Source organism: Macadamia integrifolia, chromosome 7 (genome assembly GCF_013358625.1).
Source record: "Macadamia integrifolia cultivar HAES 741 chromosome 7, SCU_Mint_v3, whole genome shotgun sequence".
Classification (NCBI taxonomy): domain Eukaryota; kingdom Viridiplantae; phylum Streptophyta; class Magnoliopsida; order Proteales; family Proteaceae; genus Macadamia; species Macadamia integrifolia.
The window spans coordinates 31,611,646-31,633,933 of record NC_056563.1 but is presented as its reverse complement, the minus strand read 5'-3'; the positions used below and the strand labels follow the sequence as shown (position 1 = coordinate 31,633,933).

Sequence of the window (22,288 nt, the reverse complement as noted above, 5' to 3'; positions counted from 1 at the left end):
ATAGGTTATCCCCGGGGGGGGGCAATGCAATACTGGTTTTTTTTTCTGCTGTTGATCCTTGTGAACTGTGATAGAAAACCTGATTGCTTTGGATGTTACAGCCATTATTACATTAGCTAATCAATTTAGTTACTTAGTTGCACTTCTTTTACGGATGAATAAATTTGGTACCAAATGCTTCAACCACATCTACTAACCAATGTTCGAAATTTTGGGTTTGGTTGAAACCTGACCGAAACCTTACTGCTGAATTTGTTTGAGCATTTCAATAGTCAAATGGCTAATTTTGCCTCGAAACTTTAGGGAAACCCTAGTTAAGAATCTCTAAATATATTGGAACCTTTAGATTGTAAAAGAACACACCCAAAATGGTAGTTTGTTTTTTGGACCTGTGGTGGTTAGTTACTTAGTGTATGCTGTATCCTGCTGTATACTTTCTCAAATATAGCCTATTATAGACATAATTTTTTATTATAACACACAAAATCCAATAAAAACAACTCAAATATGCATTAAGGATGAAGAGAAAAACATTTAGTACACGTACAACTGTACAAGTTACAAGAAGTAAAGTACAAATGTACAATTGTTCTTCCGAATCTGTGTTAGTACCAGAGTTCCAGGGATCCTCAAAACTACTAGATGATTGCTGCTGCCGGCAAAACCGTTCCTCCAACTTTATCACAAAAGATGGCACAACAGCTTTAAGGTATGCCAGAAGAAATGATCGAAGTCCGACACAATATCCTGATATGTGTCATCACAACATACTTTAAGGTAATCCAACCTAGGATATAGGTCACTGGGCTTCATTGTTTGGAGAGCCTTTAACAACTGGCTTCTAATGCAATCATTCTTCCTTCATCAGCAGATCTCAGTCTCCCCGTCTTCTTGTCTTTTCTGGAACACAAGAGAAGACATAGATCACCTCTTTTTCGAGTGCCTTTATCCAACTCAATTTGGTCCGGAATTCGTGACAAGTGTTGGCCTCGAAGTAGAAGAATCCTTCCCTTCCATACATAATGGATTTGGGTGGACATGACTTTAGCTAGTAAATCTGTTTGTGATGTGATTGGGAAGCTTGCCTTTGGAGCGACCATCTCTCATATTTGGATGGAGCGCAATCTTAGGAGTTGGACCTCCAACTCTAGGTATTTTCGTCAGATTTGAGATTCCACCTCCTTTGAAGTTATGAGCAAAGTTTCTGTTCTTCCTCTAGATGTATCTCCTCCCCAAGGAACATGCATATCATTGTCTCCTAGGGCCTTGCTTCCTCTTTGCTTCCCTCTTCTGCTTGAGGGGATTGTTCTCCCCTTTATATTGTATCGTTGTTTTTTCCTCTAGCCCCTTTCGGTGCTTTCCCCGTTTTCTCTCTCCTTGATAATGAATATTTATTTTTACCCAAAATATAATGGATTATTACATATATTTAATTTGATCATATTCAGTCTGTTTGACTGAGTCATACTTAGTTTCTTCTTAAATATCATTTTCTTATCTTGTTAATAGATTGCAGGTAGTTAAACTTTCCACTTTGATTTTAGGTTGTTGCAGGGATTTGTGTCTTGGTATGGGTTGTAAACATTGGACACTTCCATGATCCTTCTCATGGTGGGTTTCTGCAAGGAGCAATTCATTACTTTAAGGTATTACATGGGAGAAATGCTTATTTTATCTTTTCATATCTTGCTATGCTGATGAACTTCAAAAGCTAATTACATGGGACTTGCTTATTTTATCTTTTCATATCTTGCTATGCCGATGAACTTCAAAAGCTAGCTTGCTTTTAAATGTATTGGATGTTTGCATCTGCAGTGTTATGAGAAATGTTGTATTTTCTGTTTAATTTGGCATAGTGTGTGGCATTAGTCTTGTTCAATATTTTATTGAGTACGTATAACTATATAAGTAATGAGGGCTAGGATCCATGTCACCGACCCCATTTAGCTGAGATTCTCTTGACTTGTTGGGCTGTGTCTATTTCCTCTTACTCTCATCCAGTTCTCATCTCTCATGTCTCATCTCTCTCTCTCTCTCTCTCTCTCTCTCTCTCGCTTTTGTGATTTGCATTGATCCATGTAGCCGATCCCATTAATTTGGGATAAGGATTTGTTGTTGTTGTATAAGTATATAAGTAATCTGAGCAAGGAAGCTGCGGCTGTTTTCAGAAGAACCAATAATATAAAGATTAGTGCTGGACCCCTGATCATCCTGAACCAAAATCACTTTGTTTCAATCTGGATACAGATTGGGAAACATGAAGCCAGATTGGCTGATTCTTAAAACCGTGTAAAGAACTGTACTGAAGTTTTAGTGGAATTTTATGGAAATATTGTTAACAGAAGCTAGTTTATAAATCTTAAAGAGTGAACATTTAATAAGGACTAGTCAATAGTCATAGAGCTAAAGGTTTCTCCTGTAACTGTCATATTTTATGTGGCTTGCCATTTGTGTGCAGCATAAGGCATGAAGCATGTTGCTGCTTCAAGCTCTGACCTTGTACCATTTTTCTGGATGAATTTCCATCTTTTGCAACTAAAACTATGCTTCCTTTTGTGTCATCATTTCTCCTTTTGATTGTGGGTAACTCTGTTCCCTTTCCTTTCCGAATAATTTTATTCCTTTCTGGAAAGGGCTGGTTACCAAATGTTGGCCTTAGAGAAGAATCCTTCCCCTTGATAGAGAATAGAATTGGGTGGATATGAACTTTGCTGGTAAATCCAGCTGTGACACAATGAGTTAGCTTGCTTTTGTTGCTGCCATATACCATATTGGGATGTAGCGTTAACATCAGGTGATGAACCTAAAAATCTAGATTAATCCAGCAGATTTGGAACACTATCTACTTCGACATTAGTAGCAATCTTTCTGGTGATTCCACCCGGTGCATTGATACCCCAAGGATCATGCTTATTGTTGATTCCTAAGGCCTTCCATTCTCTTTGTTTCTTACCCCGAGTCTCTCTTAGCTGAGGGCCGGCCATTTGTTTCAGTTTCTTTTCCTTTCTCCCCTGCCTCTTAGGGGGAGCTCTTGTATTCTTTCCTCTTTTCTTAGTATATTTCTTGTTCACACAACTTTTTATTTCTTTGGCAGAAAATGAAACTGCCTAAGCAATATTGTAACAACAGATGCAAGATAAGTCACCTAAGATATCATGGTTAACAAACATAAGTTGATGATGTGGAATAATCTATTCACTTCACTTTTCAGCTTGCAACTGAAACCATTTAACTTATCCATATTAGCTCAAATGGTGAGGAAATGGTGTAGAACAAAGGCTTCTACAAAGGAATATATAAGATTTGTCTTGTTTTTCCTTGGCTTTGACCATATGCTCAGATACTACCCAAAAAAAAGGATCAAAGGGCTTCAAGATGGGTTTTGTAAGAAGGCCTTCTTCCTGGAGAGAGTGGGAAGATAAAGGGTGGAGGCCGCGCTTTTGTAAAAACTTCAGTTTACGTTGTCTAATGCTTGCAAATAGATTATGGCGATGCTCTTATTCTTGGTAAATAGTATATAATTGATTGAGTTTATGAATTGCCTCATCCATGTGACATTAAGTTGTTTCTTTCCTCTTTTAAGAATCTTCTTCGTATTGACGCTCACCACTTTATTCTCATTTCTTGTCTGTACCCAGATTGCAGTTGCTCTTGCAGTTGCAGCAATTCCTGAAGGGCTACCTGCTGTTGTTACAACGTGAGTGTTTGGAATGAGCAGTTATCTGCCCTAATTTTCGTTTGTTGAGGCACTAAAAATTCTCATTGTTTCATTGAAAAGAAGGGGAAGAATGTCGAACACACAGATTGAGATAGATTTATTGATAAAAACAAATGTTAATCTCTCCCCTCAAAAGAAAGAAAATAGTCTCTGTTCATGGATTAAAGTATTGGTATCAGTCGTTGTATCGGTCTGCCAAAATTAAGATACTTATTGGAGGGTATCGTATCGTATCGGAGATACGCTAAAGATACACACATAAATGGATAGGAAACATTTTTGTAAACACTTTTACATAAAGAATTTGTTAAAAAAAGCTATTGATAACATGTATTATGCATAAACACTAAATTGAGGGTATCGCACTAAGAATTCAAGGTTTGTAGTTGTCCCATAAATGTAAAATCCTTGTTCCCACTGCCCAACCTTGATTTCTACTTTAGTTAGAGGGAAATATGGCTGGTAGCAATTTTGGAACAAAAACCCCTAAAAAAATAGTGTTTTTCTGAAAATTTATCCATCTTGGCCATTATATGACCGTAGCGCACTGTATCGGTACATAGTGATACTGACCAATACGTACCGATCGATACATATCAATATCACCGATACGTACCGATCGATATACATCGATACATACCGATACATACCGATACATAACGAAACTTACATTTCACCTTATTTTATATTTTCCATAAAGGTGTATCGGTGCATATCTTATCGTATCGATGTGTATCGGTGGTGTATTAATGCATATCGGTATGTATCATAGATTATATATCGATATGAAAAGATTTTAAAAATTCCTTGTATCGTATCGGTCGGCTAAATTTAAGATACGTATCGGAAGGTATTGTATCGGTATCAGAGATACTTTAAACAAAGACTCCGTTGGGTTGAAGGAGGCTGTAACTCCTGTAAAGTTCTTGTGGCAACACCCTATATTTTCTTTACTGGTCACTAGGATCACCATTCATTCTTTTGAATGGCTTGTTTAAGCCGAATAAAGGTGCATGGGGTTCCCTATTCTTTGCCAGGGTGTTGTTAGGCGCTACTAGGCTAATGGGAGATCCATCTTTAATGTTTTGATGTATGTGAAGGAATGTCACAGGGCTTCTTAGAGTTGTTGATATCCATCCCCAAAATTGTATGTCCATGGAGCGGTATTCATTTTGAGAGGTCTAAATATTGAAAGGGGGCCGAAGTGAAGAGTTTTGAAGAGGAGGGGTTGGATTTTCTTATTAGCTAAATATGAACTTATATGTTGTTTTAGTCTGTTATTACACTCTTGAATCTCACTACAGTACAGATATGAAGTTACAAGAAAAAGCTGGCATAAGCAGGCAATGTGGAGACATTGTAATTAACCTGTTGTTATGGTCACAGTTAAAGATTATTGTTTCCTGAACCTCTCAAACTTCTTGTTTACTTCATCTGATTAGGTGCTTGGCTCTTGGGACGAAAAGAATGGCACGGATGAATGCTATTGTAAGGTCTCTGCCATCAGTGGAGACCTTAGGTTGTACAACAGTAATTTGCAGTGACAAGACTGGAACTCTTACGACCAACATGATGTCTGTGTCAAAGGTGATTATTAGGGAAATTTATTGCATTGGTTATATTCTGTGATAACACCCATATTTTTGTTAGTTTCTGTTTGGATATATCAATGTCAGTGCTCATCAGAAACCCAGAGGGGTTGCCTCTTTTGCTTAGTTACTTTAATTATGTATTTAATCCTTTAAATGTCATTTTACCATGTATGCTTCAATCTTGGGTCTTGAATTGTTGTACCACTTTCTCACAGCTCGCAACAGCACAGAAGTTTCCTCTTCTCTTTGCTTGCCTTTCAATCTCCTTTCTTTTCTTCACTCCCACTCTAATTTGGTAAATAAGGTAAAAATTTGTTCATTATACTATGCATGGCAGTGTTTATCGATATGGAGTGGTTCTGAAATATTTGTTGCTTTTCTTTGATGTCCTAATGCCCTGAATGGTTCCCCAGCTGTTTCAGCCTTTCAGGGACAGTTATGTTTCAGTAACCATGGAATTGCTGCAGGGGTTGTGTATGTGGGATGACACGACATTTTAATGGAATTTCAAATGATTTACCAAAATGCCTCTTCCTTCTCTGTTGTCCTATAAAGTAGGGTTGTCAGAACTCCTTTTTTTTTAAAATATTTTTAGTCTCTTGTAAATTGTACTTCAGAATCTTTTTCTTTTCCAACACTGCACTCAACAGGCGCTCTATTTGTGAATCAGTATAGGAGATACAAATCATCATACAATGAATTGGCTGAACATGCTGTTAGATCTTTGTCAGCTGTGGCCCTCTCTTGTTGGGTCATCTCCCTGATTTAGTCTTTTTGTTGTTCTTTGGGGCCTTGCCCCTTCTCTTTTTCCAGTCCTTGCCTCTCTCCCTCTTTAAAGACAGGGTCTTGTAAGTTGTTTGTTTATTGACTTTATTTTCTTCCCCCTATCTCTTCATTTGGTAATGAATTTTTTTTCCATTCATCAGAAAAAAAAGAAAGAAAGAAAGAAAGAAAGAAAGAAAGAAAGAAAGAAAGAAAGAAGAAGAAGAAGAAGAAGATGAAGAAAAAAGAAAAAAAAAATGTTACTCTATTTCGAAGTTTTGTATTTGTCACTTGGTGGTTGATAGTCGGAAAAACCTTTGCTTGGGCCTTGGCTTAATGCAAGATATGAACAAAATCTGGTTTCATACATACATACATACATACATATATATATATATATATATAGGTGCATCTTGTTTTCACCGAGTAGGTGAACTAAGACCCCACCAAAGTTTTTAGCTCTTCATCCGCCTGGAATTTTGTGAGATCAACTGCCACCTTGGTCCCTTGGAGAAAACTTGTTTGGTTCAAGGGTGATATCCCCCGCCACAGTTTCACTGCCTGGCGGGCTCTTTCAAATTGCCTTCCCACCCCGTCCTTCCTTAACTATAGACACATCCAAGTCCCGCCTGCCTATTGTCTTTGTTGGAATGGAATTGAAGATATAAATCATCTTTTCTTTGCTTGTCCCTTCTCCTCCATCATTTGGAAAAAAGTCCTTGGTCGCTGTTGGCCATCTAGTAGGAGAACCCTTCCCTTCAGTAGAGAGTGGATCTAGGTCGATATGACATTTCAAGGGCCCTCTATTTGTGACATCACTGGAAAACTCACGTTCTGTGCTACCATCCAAATATGCTCTTATGATCAGATTTGGAACACCATCTACTTTGATGTGTCTACAAAGCTCACATACCTACCTTCACTGTCAGGTTCTTGATTATCTAAGGAACAGGCTCATTGTTATCTCCTGGGGTCTCCCTCTCTCTATCATCCCTCCCTGATGGATTGTAGCATTGAGTAGTTGTGATTTTTTTTCCTTTTGTTGGGCTTACCCCGTTGCTGTCTCCATGTGAGGCCCTCTCTTGTATATTCTTCTCCTTTAATATAGTTTATTCATCCAAAAAAAAATTAGTAATACCCCGGGATTAAATAAGACAAGGGGCAAAAAAGTAAGGTTACCATCTTGTTGTAACCAACCTTGGTTACAACAAGATACCCTGCATGGCTGCATTAAATACCGCATTAAATAGCTCTGAGAATAAGACAAGGGGCAAAAAAGTAGGGTACAGTCTTCTTGTAACCAACCTTGGGCACAACAAGATTTTCCATATATGTATGTATGTATATGTAGGAATTTTCTTATTTACACTCCTTAAGGTATCAAATAATTTACAATCTTACTTTGTTGCCCTTTGACTATAGCACATTTTTTTCTTCAATGAGCGTAAATCCTCTCAATTCACATGTGCACTCAAAAAATGTGTAAGACAATGACAGCTTTTGATAATTATATAATTATAAATAACTTTTAAATTATTTTTGGAAAACTTTTTTTTACCTTAAAAATTTTTGAGAATAAGACAAGGGGCAATCAAATGAAGGTGTCGAATTTTAAATAAACCTATAGAGGTGTCATTTACACACGTGAACACACTCACACTTGTATTTTTGCATGCATGTAATGTGAAGGAAGTTTTTATAGTAATAGGATTTAGGGTCTTAATCTAGAGAGTTTTTGTACTTAAAAACGGGTTTATGGAGCCTTCTTGAGTTTCTTTCCCTTATGAAACTAGCTGGGATGAATTGAGCTATTTTTGATGCAGATTGTGGAGATGGATCCGCAAGTGATGGGCATAAGAGACTAAGGGAGAGAATAAGAGAAGAAGAAAGAGAAGATAAATGGCTGTTTTGGGACTGTGAACCGTACCCATTAACAGTAACATGAACAGTAATTTAGAATAGAGAGGAGAGAGAGAAAGGAGAAAGCATTCTTGGCTACACAAATCAAATCCAAGTTCGGTATTCTATTCCATTAACAATCATCATGTGGGGATTGTTATATATAAGAAGAAAACAATGTTTCCTAAATCTACAATTCTTAGGTAGCTAGATTACTTAAATAACTAGGACTCTAAAATACTTAACTAATTAAAATTGTTGAAGCCTAAGTCTTCAAAATTACTTCTAGATAACTTGGGCCCTGCTCAACTAACCAAATCAGAACTCTTTATTGACAAACTATAGCCAACTACAATACCTGATGGATCCCTCTGCTAATTAAATATCTATTTCGTTCACTCCTTTAGATGCCCACATTTGTGCCTTATGATTCATCCCATTACAAATAAAACCCAAAGAATTAAAAGCCCATACCCCGTAGATATTAAAATATGGCCAATTTTTGGACTGTATTTGCCCACATTTGGGTGCTTGAGCTCCTTGTTTTCAACTCTAACAAACTCTAGAATATGAAGTTTTAACTGCATGTCCTTGTCTTGGAATGTGCGAGGAAGAGCAAAATCATGTTATGGAATATCTTTCGTCTCAATTGGTAGGCTTAGTGGAAACAACAAGTTCCTCATATTGTTTAGCCTCTTTCAAATTCTTTTGTGACGGCATTGTTGGTGTCGCTTTAACTGGATTTAAAGAGCTATCTTGGTACACTCCTTTCAAGACAATAGTTTATTGTAGATGAGAGGTCTTTAGCATGCATTCCCTTCATGATCAAAGACAACATTCCGTTCTTCCATCCATGACCAACTATGAATCTATTGTAATGTGTCTAGAAGAAGGAAATACATGACTTCTGGCATCATCAAAGTAGGGAGAAACTGAAAATTTGATGAAAACTTCGCCATCAGATTCAACGATGATCTAATTTGTCATTCACATGTCCACAAAAGACTGCGAAATGAAAGCCTCACTTCGTCCTTTATCTATGAACAGAGAAGAAGTCTTTCTGTTTGGAAAACATCAACTATTGTGAAACCATACTTAAACCAGGAAAACATGCATGGGAGTGGGACTCCCTACTTTTACATGGTAACCAGCATAGGTGGGACTCCCTAATTTTACAAGGTCACCAGCGTAGGTACTGACCTTGGCCTTTTCAAATATCTTACCCAACCCTTACCCGATAATGCTCATACCATACCCAACTGCTAAGGGGTTGAACAGAGGAGGTGCCCGCTATATCACCCCCCCCCCACATTATTGAGGAGGTACCCACTCTATCAATTTACTTCGGAAATGCTTACGGTTTTGCTTTCCCTAACTTTTTTATGCTCGTCTCTTGAATCTCTCCGTATCAGGAAAAATGTATCATTTAGAATGTATCTTTATGCTTTAATATTTATAATACTTCATGATGCCGTACCAGGCCAGCTCAAACAGGCCCCTAAGTAGTCCAGTTGGGTTAAGTTATAAACAACCAAACCAAGCCCTTTTCTGGCCATCGACTTAGTTCCTTATGTCAAGGCCATGTTCTGCGCCAGGTAGCCATTGCTCAGCAGTAATTAAGGAGATCTTTTGACAGATTTTAGGGCCCCATGGGCCGTATGTGGACAGGTGGCGTGGGATCATGGGAGCTGCCAAGATCTTTGAGTTTCTAATTATGTAGTTGCTATTTCTTTTAGTTTCTATTTCCTTGTATTGCTACTTGGTTTTTGGCTAGGCTAAGTAGGAATTTCTATTTCCATGTACTTCCTATTTTCATTGTTTAGTTTCTTTCTTAAAAAATGCTTGGAGGCCAAGCTGCTCCCCATGCCATAGGGTGTTTCTATTCTTGTAATGTTCTTATGCTCATTAAAAGTAAACTGGAAGGCCCACAAAATCCCACAATTTTGGTTGAAGCTATATCTCTATGAGAGTGGTGAACTATGGTGGATCAGTCACAACCTGGGTGGTGAAGCCAACCACAGGCCAATAGGTGGTGAAGCCTATTGGTCGTATCTTCTTCTTCTTCTCTTCCTCCTCTTGTGTTTTCTCTTTATTTTCTTGTTCCTGCAACACTCCAGCAGCTATAGTTCCTACCACCTACCATGGGCTTCTCTTAGGTGATTTCTAATCTTCTTTCTGTTTATTTAATTCCTAACACAGATACTTAAGTCTTTAAATTTTGTTTGTTTTTTTTCCAGCACTGTTGTTATGTCTGTTACCTAATGTTAGACAGCAACGTAGCTTAACCTTCAGTCGAGAGATTCTAAGTGAGAATCTGCTCATCAATCTGGACTGACATTAAATTATGTTACTCTCTTTCATCCCTACTTCATTTTACCTAGACTTTGTGTTCATCGGATGGCTGGTTTATGAGTCATGCTAGTTTTTCGGACTTAATTTTCTGTTTTGTGAGTTTTTATTTTCTGTCCATGTTTCTCTCCATCCGACCATTAACTTCCTTTGATATTTTTAGATCTTAAGAACCCCATAGGCTCTGTAGGATATCTTAATTTCACCTTCATCAAGTTCTTCATTCGAGAGTTCTATTTATTCAAAGTTTCTGCTGTGTTTTGGATTACTGGGATTCTGTTTCTGTAGGCGTGTTTGGATTGACTTGTTTCAGCCTACCATACCTCATCACTACATGATCTACTTAAAATATTTCTTATTGAAGAATGAGTCAATTTCGTCATCGATTCAATCAAGTTTGCGGTGGATTGCAGGTATTTAGGTTGAGAAAAACATTCTCGAACCTACTTCCAGTTCAAGTATTTGGGTGTTTTAAAATCATGAATATTGTAATAAGCAAGGAAATTCAATAAAAGTTCCATGCGTTTTCAAATATACAGTGTATGAATGCCTCAGGAAAAAGAGAAAAAAGGTCCAAGGGGTGGGGTTGAATCTTCTCATTCATCCATGCCTTAAGGCTCAAGAGAATTCATTCACACACCACTTCTACGTGACTGGTTCATGTTAGAGCCTAACGATTCTACTTTTATAAGGTCTGCTTCTGGTTATAACATGCCCAAAATAGGGTCTGCTAATAAAATACTCATCGCATTTCAATGGTGTAACCACGATCGTATTGGTCTGTTAGCTAGTAAGATTAGGTAAACCTAACTCAACTATTTGGCAGACCACTTACCAAAGGAAAAACTGTGAGATGGACCATTCTTTCTAAAATGATCATAATGCCATAGTCCATTGATGGTACGACCTAAAAGAATCCATTGAAGTATGAGTTCACTAAGATTTTTTTTTTTATGCTATAGCCAGTTCTAGAGCTACCCACTTTGGGATAAGCTAATTTATGGTGCTACGAAGGTTTTTTCTTTCTCTTAAAAGATAAGATCATGATTTTATTTGCTGACAAGTTGATTATTGACATGTGTAGCTTAACTATGTTTCTAAAGATAGTTGAACCTTTAGTTTCATGGGTCAGCAGTTTAGTTTTACAACATGTAACATAATCACACATGTTTGAATGTATAGTGGGCTGAAAAACCAACTAATTAAAGACACCCAAACAAAATCATTGGAATTCTTATGTGAATTTTAATGATTTTTTTTTTCACCAAAATAACAGGTTTCAATGTATGATACTGAAATATGCATGACCCAAACACACCCTAAATCATGTTTTTCTAAACCCTGAAATGAAATTTGTATGCATTTTCGCTCAACTTTTCTTCCCTTTGAATCAGTTGATTCGTTACTTCACTTCTTTAGAGACAAATTAAACTGTCGTTGCCTGGTGTCTTCCCTCTACCATTATTTGGCTGTTGGGTTTTTGTTGTGCTTTATATTTTGCTGCCGTTGTAGGTTGTGTGTAGTTTTGTTTTCTCTTTTCCCCTAGGGGCTGTATATTCCCTCCCCCTTCTAAATCTGTTATTCACCCGAAAAAAGACCTGTTTTTGGATGTTTTAATTCACTTGGTGGAAACATTTGGCCAGTTTTATTATGTAATGCTGGTTCAGTTCTGTTTTTTGATATTCCACCTCTTAGAAACTTTAATTTAGGTTAGGTTCATTTTTTGCTCCAATATTTTTTTTGTTTCTCGAGTTTCTGGTTATAGTAATGTTGTCCTTTCATATGTAGCACAATTATACTGATAATACTTTGGAAAATCTCTCCCTAAGCATTTCATTAGATAAAAGTTTATTTTCTCTTCATTGCTTCATGGTGATGTAATTTGTTGATCCAATCCTGATAGGTTCTTCAGTTATGAATTTTCGCATTTCCTACCGTCAAATTCTTATTCTATGCAGCCTTGATCGTTATTTCTTCTACTGGTTCTGTCCAGATATGCGTGGTATGTTCCGGACGCCATGACGCTACTACTGATGAATACAGTGTTAGTGGGACCACATATGCACCAGAAGGGGTAATTTTTGACAGTGCAGGTATGAAGGTAAAGTTTTTATCTGGTCTGGACATTCTTCTTTTTCACTATCCTTTTTTTTTCCCGGATGGCAAGGTGAGTGAGATTTTGAGTTTAACAATGTCATAGGACTTGTTTATGGAGGTATATGAAATGAACATCTCTACTTATCGTATATTAACTTCTTTTGCATCAGTAGCACTAGTTTCTGGATCATTTACTCTTAGAAATCTGAAATTTGTTCATTCCTTAGTTCTTTGGGTGTAGCTCACTTGAAAATGAAAAATTTTTGTGTTTTGGTTACTAATAGGCGATTATACCTTAGGTTGTTTTGGTTGTAATGCTTAATGTCTCTTGCATCTTTACATGTGCATTGTGTGTAGGTCATTATTATATGTTGCAGTGGGTTGTAGAATTTGTCAGTTAATTAGTACTAGTGAAAAACTAAAAATGAAGGTGACCTTCCAATGTATGCTTCCCCTCTCCTCCCGATGCATGTACCGGAAAGAGCTGTAAAATATTTCTAGAAAATCATTCAAATTAACAGAAGGGTGAGATTCTGAATCTTTGGCCTATTGCTCTTGGGGCCATTTCCAGCCAAATAGATGGCGGTGTCTCCACCTCCTTTTGTCTTGATCATTGGCAGCTTGGCACCCTATGGGCATTCTTCTCCACTATGTTAGTGCTAGAGCCATCTATCGTTTGGGCCATCCTATGCAGTCCATGGTTGTAGACATCATTAGTCATGATGATTGGACCCCCCCCCCCAACCTTCCTCTCCTCTAGTCTCTGCTGTTTGGAATGACTTGCCTTTCACATGGTTCAAGAACTCGTATCCGCAGGGGTCGAAACGATATGTCCTGTGACTTTTAGGTTTCGACTATGTTTTGATATGTTTCCAAATTTGACGAAATTTCCCATGTTTTTACCGAAACATGGGAAATTTCTACCAAACCAACTGGTTCGACCCTTTGGGTGGAACCAGGTCCTATATAAATTAGTTTGAAAAAAAACCCAAGCCTTCTTTAGCAGAAGTTGACCCTCTCTTAGTTTTTTCTCCTAGGAGTGGAAAACTTGGGGAAACAGTGGAGATTTCCATTTTTTTCCTAACAAAGTTGAATCTAAGGGTGGTTCTTGCTTCATCTACGTAAGAAAGATAGCTTGGACCAAAAAGTTAAGTCCCAGCTCCCCAAAAATCATTTTTTTATAGGATATACTTGTAAATAGAGTAGAATTATGTAAATTTTTTATATGTAACTTAGGAGGACCCGATCTACACATTCACGGTGGCCGAATTTTTTTTGCATGTTAATCCTTTTTTTTTTTTTTTCTATTTTTCAAAATGCATTTACCTGCAACATATTTCAGTTAACAGCTCAGCGTAATGGTTACCGAACCTTTGGTTCACCATACAAATATGACTTTGTGTTTTTTTTTTAATGAAACTAATGATGTGAATGTGTTAGAAATGTCTAAAATAGGATGTACACAAAAAATCAGGGAAAAAAAAACACTGTTTGGGTGTCAAAACCGAAGTTTCTACCAAACCGGAAAAAATTCCCTGGTTTCGACCTAAATTTCGGTCTCCCCAAGGGTCGAAACTTGGTCGAAACTTGATACCTTGAACCTTGCTCTTACATTGCCAGATGACCTTATGGTAGGGGAGATGATGTTGTTTGGTCCACATCTTCTTGGGGTCTTTTTAGCTCCAAAGCGGTATAGGACTACATCTCTCGTGGCCCCTGTTATGTTTGCGCAAGTTAGTTTGGTTCAAGAGCCACATTCCCCATCACAACAATATTTTTTGGAGGGCAGTATTCAACTTCCTCCCAATGCAATCTTTTCTCATTCACCATCAAATCCCTGTCTCTCCTTCCCGTTGCCTATGTTGGAATGATTTGGAAGATGAGGATCATCTCTTTTTTGCTTGCCTCTTTTCCTCTTCTATTTGGAAAGAGCTCATGGAAAAATATTGTCTAAGGTCTCGAAGGATTCTTCCATTCTAGAGGGAATGGATTTGGGTGAACATGATTTTTGTTGGTAAATCAACCTTGATGAGGTGGGAAAGCTTGCCTTTGGTGTTGCTATTAACCATTTATTGTTGGAGTAATCTTAGAAAATGGTCCTCTAGTTCCAGATCCTTCTAGCAGATTTGGGTCTCCATCTCTTTCGATATTATAAGCAAGTTGTCTTCGTTCACCTCTAGTTGTGTTGACTCCCCAAGGAACATGTATATTGTTGTGTATTGCGGTTGCTTCACCATTTTGCAGCACTTTGTGTTGTTAGCATTGTTATTCTGTCTTGTTTTTTCTTCTTCTCCTTTTATAGGGCTTCTTGTATCTCCTTTCCTATTTTTGAGAATGATTTGTTTTGGGTGAATAAAAAATTCAGTACCAAAAACTCGGGGCCCCAAAAGCAGTGAAGAGAAAACAAAAAATATAGTAAGGCTAACAAAGAAAAACCGCAATCCTTAGGGAGTTGAAGATGAGGGCTATAGAATGGAGGGCCTCGGGGAATCAATACAATGAGAGGATAGTGAAGAAAGCTTGATTCTAATGTCAAAGGAAATTGAATCCCAAATCTCTTGGAAGAGTCTGGAGTTGGAGAACCCTTTTTTTTTTTTTTTTTTTTGCTCCATCCAAATCTGGTTAATGCAAGCACCGAAGCTTACCCACTACATCACAGATTGATGAACTGGGAAAATACATATCCACCTAAATCGATTCTCTTTGAAAAGGAAGGATCCTTCGACGTCTTGACCAACATTTTGCTAGAACTCTTTTCCAAATAGAAGAGGAAAGGGGTAAGAAAAAAAGAGATTATCTATAATTCTATATCTTCCACTATATTCAAGGACATGATGGTCTATGAGAAAAGATTTAGTAGGCAGTTGGAGAGAGCCCTCCAAACGGTAAAGTTGTGCCGAGGGATATAGTTTTTTTAACCAAATGCACTTGCGACAAAGAGATTAGGGGCCCTAAGATCAGATGAAGGCCCATGCCGCCTTAGAGCTGAAAAGGCCTGAAGAGGTTGCAGTCCAAATCACATTATCTCCGTGACCTCGAGGCTTCTACTGATGGAGGCAAGGCATTCCACATAGTTGAAAGCAGGGGAGAGTAAGGGGTGATATATAACATTTGAAAGAAGTTTTTACGTGGGATCATATGGGGACCTTTGAGCTGTCAATGGCTTCATTGCACCATAACAATGTGAAGGGCTGTTGAAAATTATTGGGGTCTATGAAAGAAAAAAAGCAGATTAGTGATTGTTGTCATGAATAGGCGGCAAGGTCACAGAGATCTTCATTGACATTGAGAAAGGGAGATTGAAAGTAAGAAAGGGGGATGAAGCCCCCCTGTCACTGTGAGAACTGAGAACCCGTCCCTATGTGTGGCAGGCCTCCCTGAGGTGGTGCGATCACCGCCCAGGTCTCCATATTCCCTCCTTGCTTGCCCCACCATTGCCCTTCTGCCTTCTCTCCCCTCCCCTCCCCTCCCTGGCCTACAGCCTCTCCCTTGGATGGTTGGCTTGGAAATCTCTCTTTACTAGCCATGCTCCCTTATCGGCTAGAGAGGGTCTTCCTGTCCACTTTGTCTCTCCAGCTTTATTTGGGACCTCTAAGGTTGCCCTTTACCCAGCTGAACCCTTGAAATATGGAAGCTTCCAAATGGGCAAATTTCTTTGGTTGGAAACTTCATTGGCAGCCGTCCTCTGTTTAACATAGTCAGATTGTCATTGACTAAAAAATGGAAAATTCATGGGACTTTGGATACTCATCTGATGGATATTGGTGTTTTCATCTTCAAATTCTCCAATGAAGATGACAAGGTGCATGCCCTTGAGGGCACCCTTGGAAAATTGGTAGGAAACCGCTCTTCCTTCGTCAATGGGATCGTACCTGCAACTCCATCAGTTTTATCTCAACATGATCCTTCTCTAGATTTACTCTCCCTAGGCTCGCTCTACATTTTTGGTTTGTCGTTGGGCTCAGTATCGTTGGGTCAGTCATTGGAAATCCCCTGTACTCTGATAGTCGAACTAAGAATATGATCAATTAGCTTTTGCAAGGATCTGTGTGGAAGTTTCCCTCTCTGTCTTCCATCACTGTTACTGATGATGAAGGATGCTCCTTCAAGCAAGAAGTTCATTACGAATGGCATCCCCCATTATGCGGTTTGCAAAGTGTTTCTACAATCTGTTCCTCGCCCTCCATTCTTGCGAGTCTATCTACCCGGTTAATACAAGTGAATATCAGTTCCATGTGTTTATATTACAAATCGGCAAGACAGTCTCTCGTGTTTCCTTCTACCGTGTGTATGTATCAACGGATTGACTGTGTATTGAAGGGAATAGGGTGTAAGATGATAGGTCTTTTCCCTATAGCAGGTATTGTGCATCCTTTTGATACGAATCTTTCTATTTCCTCTTAATGCTTCGAGCCACTGTCTCTTGAAGTCTTTTTAGCTCTTCCTAGACTTTGGCTAGGTTCACCAAGTGGATTTTGAAAGAAAGGTTGTTGGCAAAAGCCTGGGTTAGGTGTGAAATGTATTCGGTTGCCACCAGCTCTTCAGCACACCCATTGGCATTGACTGCATGGGATCGAAAGACTTCCGGTTTCGTGAATGTATCCATAACTTTCTCATGGATCTAATTTGGGATGAATACACAGGAAACCCAGAGACCTCATTTGGCATTGTGCAGAATTATTCCCTGGGCTTTCAATGGGACCATGCCTTGGATTGAAATCCATCCTTGGGGTTAGTTCATTCTCTTGGTTAGTATGCAACCAAATTATGCTTCCATAGGTCTACTGCTCTTAAGGACCAAACCATCTCCACCAGCATCGCTGCCTCTGAAATCACCACCTCTGGGATTTGTTGTCTCAGGTATTGGCTCTGGTCTTCTTGCATCTGGCCACTGCAACTGTCTTCATACCATTTACCCCATCCCCCACCTTCTCTATCTCACCCTGGCCTTCTTCCCTTCCTTGGCCATCAATCCCCTAGCCAAGGGCGTCGGAAAAGCCGTCACTGGGGACGTACCCGTCTTTGTGAACAACCTGAATTAAGGGTCCCCTCGAGGTCAGATTTTTCCCCAACCTTTGTGTACCATCGGTCAATAGCCTGCTAAGACCTCTAGAAACAATCAATTCTCCTCCCTATAAGCTGGCGATGACACTTTGACCCCCCGATAGTACTGTTACCTCCTCTCCCGAGGCATATACTCCCCTGCTGTCGGTAACCCCTCTCCCTGTCATTCGAATGGTTGCCATCCCCTGTTACTCCCTTCTTTACTTTTGACGGCTCCTGTTACCTCCTCCGTTCCTTTCTTTGCACCTGCTTCTTCTCCGTAAGTCCCTTCCACTGTCAGCCCATTGTGTGTGAGGGTTAATCTCTCATCGGTGCTTGGATCCCCCTCCCCCCCCCCCCTCTCCTTTTACCCCTTCCTTTTTCAAAGTTTGGGGTGGGCTTCCCCATGACCTTGTTAATTTCTCAGCCCAGTTCCTCTCTGTTTTTTCTTCCCGCTGTCCCTGATGGGCCAATTCTTCTACTCGGCATGCAAAACCCCGATGTTAACTCCTTCAGCCCATTGTCCTCAGGTCAGTCCACTATCCTTGGTACCTGCAGCACTTCTCACTTGGCCTGCCCAATTTCACCCCCTAATTCTGACCCTGGGTTGGCCCATCCTACGTCCCAGATTAGTGCCCATTTCTCCCTCCCGTCTCTCCAGCCCCTTGTTGTCCCTCATTCCCCCCATCTTCATGTCTACCTCTGGTGCAACATAAGCTTCCCTCTTTATCCCAGGAAGCGGTCCCTTAGGCTTTAGGGACTATTCCTTGCCCAACAATGAGAAGCTTCGGCCTCTTAGTATGGATATCTGTGCTCGTGTTATTTGCTGAGAAATCTTGTTATGATATGGTGGGCCATCCTGCATTTTTGGAGGTCCTCCTTTTCCTGGGTCACACACTTTCTTTGATGATGTGTCTGTTTGTCAAGTTGTAGTCATGCCTTCTCCCTTTTTAGCATGTTGTGGTTGTTTGGGGCTTTTCCCCTTCCCCTTTGCAGGCCCTTGCCTCTCTCCCTTTATAAAGGCGGGGCCTTGTAATTTTGTTTGTTTTTGTTTGTTCTCTCTCCCCTTTCTTTCCTTTAGTAATGAATTTTTTTATTCATGCAAAAAACAAAAAAAATTATTAGGATTGGTTGGGTCTTTTGACATTTAAGTGGTAGGGCTTTGTTTAATTAATTCTGATTTTTCTTATTTTCTTGTTTTCATTTTTGAATTTATTCAATCCAGATCAGTGGTAGGGTAATTATGGTCTTTTCTTTTTTTTGGGGAGATGGGGTGGGGGTTCCATTGGGTTTTGGCTAATTTGGTTTTAGTTTTCCTGTGTTCAGATTTCCTGTTTGATTTCCACCCCCCTGTTGAAGTGTTATTCCTGGCATCTTACTTTAGGCCTATTTCAGTTATCAAAACTCGTTTGTTTTTATGTCCTGCTCTTTTAGTGTCACTAAGGCCTTTTTAGCTACCTCTATGAGAGCCCAAGTTATTCTGTATTTAACGTGATTTCGGAGAGTTATGGCATAAATACTGTGTGGTATTGTTTGATGATAAATTCTTATTTTGAGTGATGGTTCCATTAAAAGTCAAGTCTCTATAGTTACCCATATATTATTCAAATAAATCTTGATGTCTTAACATCTATGAATTTTGAGCGATTACCATGCTATTTTGTACTCAAAATTGTTTTCCTCAATTTTTATCTTAAAGACTGTAGGTTTGAGCGCTTAGCCCCAATCCTTCTCTTTCTTATGTTGTTCGGTATTCTTCCATAATTTGTAGTTGTCAGTGCATGCCTGCATGCAACTAGGGAAGAGCACAACCAAATTCAAATTTCTGTCCAATTCTCCGGCCCCAATTCATTTACCTTTAAAAATTAAACAAAACTGGAGACCTCAGAAAACTAACTTGATTAAAAATCAACTTCCCCGAACTGGACCTTCTATTTAATTTTTACAGTCCATTCAAGCTGTATATCAAATTGCTCTGTGATAAAACCTCAACAACCAGAACCAGGGAGGAAGAAGAAGAGGATGGGGGATGAAACTGAGACTTCATTGAGCTAGAAGACGATGGAGTGAATGCTTCTATCATGGACTAGCTATTTCCTTAATATTAATAAATAACCCACTCTTAGTAGGAGACCTACTTTCCTACTGAGTTCAAGTCTAATTGCAATAGAAAGCAATAACTACCTAAGTCTAGTTACAGTAGGAAATAACTAAAGAGGCATAACAAGCTAATAACAGCTCAGCAACTAAACATTATCCTATGGTGTACTGTTCCACGGAGAGTTATTTTGACTTTCGAAAAACTGTCTTCACCTCTTGTTCTTGTAAAATGAACCGGAGCTCATGCGCTGGATGTTTGGGAAGAGATGGCGTGAGACACCACCCGCTGCTGCTACCAGTAGAGTGGGTGCTTTCAATAATAGATTTATGGCTCTCAGTTGAGCAATTGCTGACAAGATGGACTGTTGCCGTTACGAAGCATCCTTGACTATTCTGATGCTGCTGCAACAAGGAACTCGGGTGGTGTTACAAGGAACCGTGGCCTACAGACCGTACAAACCAATGGAAAAGAAGATATGGAAAAAAAAGGGGGACGTTTAGAATTTGAAAGCCAGTAAGTAGCGATGGTGAAGCAAGAACACAGAAAATGTGATGACTTGCAGGTTAAAAAATTCATCTGTCTGAGCAGATGCGGTGGCTGAGATGCTATATCTTATATATATGAGAAAAAAGACAAGGGCTGTGTTTTGGCCGTTGCCCTACAACGACTGTCTTAGGAAAGCTTAAAGAAAGTAGTGTCTAAGACAGTGAAGCAGGATTCTGTCAAGCAATTATAGTCCTATTACTAGAAACTTTCTGCTGCATAGAAGTCTTGACCATTGAAGCCAGCCAATGAGCTGGCTTACTCTGCCATTGTTTTCTTATGTGAGCCAACCAATCCAAGTTGAAATTCTATCATAATCTTTGTCCTATATTGCCGTTGAGCTTCATTTCTTATGACTACTTTCAGCAAGGTTTCAAACTCTATGGTGCTTCCGTTGCCAGCCTGCTATTTCGTAAATTTTGTGAGCTTTTTAGTTTAATTGTATCTTTATGCTGTTCCAGTGCTTCATCTTTTATTCATTATCTCTGTATGTGTTCAACAATTAGCATGTTTTATCGTGTTAGTGTAATGGCGCTAGCTAGCCATTTGTGCAGAAGGATGAAAATAATTAGTTATGATGTGTTTTTTTTTCTGCTGCCTAAAAGTAATGAAGTAATACTATATTTGGTTTGCTAATGCATGCCAATACTTTTTGATAGGTTTTGCTAACATGTGATGATTCTTCTTCAGTTGTGTGAACTGCTGATCTTGGCATTTAGCATGTTTTGTGGCATTACTTTCTGGAGCCTATGGGCTTCTCTGATCTCCCATGTTTGATTTCCTCATTACACTTCGTAAGTCAAGCACTTAAGTTCTTTTGATTGACGTGCAGCTTGAGTTTCCAGCTCAATTGTCTTGTCTTCTTCACATATCAATGTGTTCTGCGCTTTGCAATGAATCTACCTTACAATACAATCCAGACAAGGGAACTTATGAGAAAATTGGGGAGTCAACTGAAGTAGCACTTCGTGTTCTTGCAGAAAAGGTTGACTTGATATGAAGTACTGTGTATAATTGCTGCTGTTGTATTTTTATATTATGAGGGTCATTTCTGAATTTTTTGTCAAAAACAATTGTTTCCCACTCACAGGTTGGCCTTCCTGGTTTTGATTCTATGCCTTCAGCCCTGAATATGCTCAGCAAGCATGAGCGTGCATCTTATTGTAATCATTACTGGGAGAACCAGTTTAAGAAGGTTTGCTTTTACTTTATTAAGATATGATTTTCTTACTGCTTATACTGTTAGCAGCGTTTTAAAAAGATGGAGTGAGATTTCAGATCAGGATGGATGTTGCACTCGATACTAGTTACTTTTTTGACAGGTGCCTTGACAATGTTTCACCCCCCCCCCAAAAAAAAAAAAATCCTGGGTTGCTGCAGAATGTGACTCAAATATAGCCATCTGGGGCTAGGTCTTCCTCTAAATGATAAATGAGTTTAAGATCAAGTCATTTTTTCTTATTTATTTATTCATTCATTTATTTTTTCCATTGGGATTGACATCAGGATTGTTTTTTTTTTTTTTTTTTTTTTGGCAAATACACATGTAATAGGGCATCATCCTATGAAAGGATTCAAAAATGGTGAAAGAGTTTCAATGGCAACAATAGTGTTCTCCTTGCAATTATATAGAAACGGGGCAGTCTTTGATACATTTGAGTTTTAAATATACTGATTTAACAAATAGAATTTTTTTTTTTTTTCAAAATTTAATTAAAAATGGAGGAAAATAATGTAGAGAGTAGCATACAACAACAACAACAACAACACAGCTACATATGGTAAGATCCTTGGTATAAGCTCTATCTATTGACACCAATACTATCCAACTCATCAGCTAGACCATTTGCTGATCTCATTCTACGAGTGAAAGTGACGTTGATGGTGTTGCTAAACCTTCTCTCTCTTCTAAGCTTTTACTCGCAATAATCAATTCCATTCCAACTGAAATAGGTATATATTTCAATACCTTTAATGATAGCCTTAAAACCCTGCAGTGATAGAGCTGGCCAAGCCAATCAAGTGGAGTGTACCATGATAATGTTACCCTTGTGAATCTCTGAAGGCCCCACCAGTACGTGCTGGCCTGGATTTCCTATTGAGCAACCATCAAAGGTCCACTTGATTCCAAGGATCGAGGTCGAAACTGAAACCTGGGATTTTTTTCTGGGCTAAATTTGAAAC

At 38.9% G+C, this 22,288-nt stretch overlaps 1 protein-coding gene across 1 annotated transcript in view; it reads left to right on the top strand.

Moving 5' to 3' along the window:
- Positions 1-22,288, top strand: part of LOC122084014 (calcium-transporting ATPase 3, endoplasmic reticulum-type) — a 109,765-nt gene that overhangs the window by 41,062 nt on the left and 46,415 nt on the right. The window contains exons 13-18 of the mRNA XM_042651992.1: positions 1,545-1,646; positions 3,639-3,697; positions 5,161-5,305; positions 12,314-12,421; positions 20,937-21,089; positions 21,195-21,299. Of these exons, the coding sequence (XP_042507926.1) occupies positions 1,545-1,646; positions 3,639-3,697; positions 5,161-5,305; positions 12,314-12,421; positions 20,937-21,089; positions 21,195-21,299 (672 nt within the window). The remainder of the gene's footprint in view (positions 1-1,544; positions 1,647-3,638; positions 3,698-5,160; positions 5,306-12,313; positions 12,422-20,936; positions 21,090-21,194; positions 21,300-22,288) is intronic.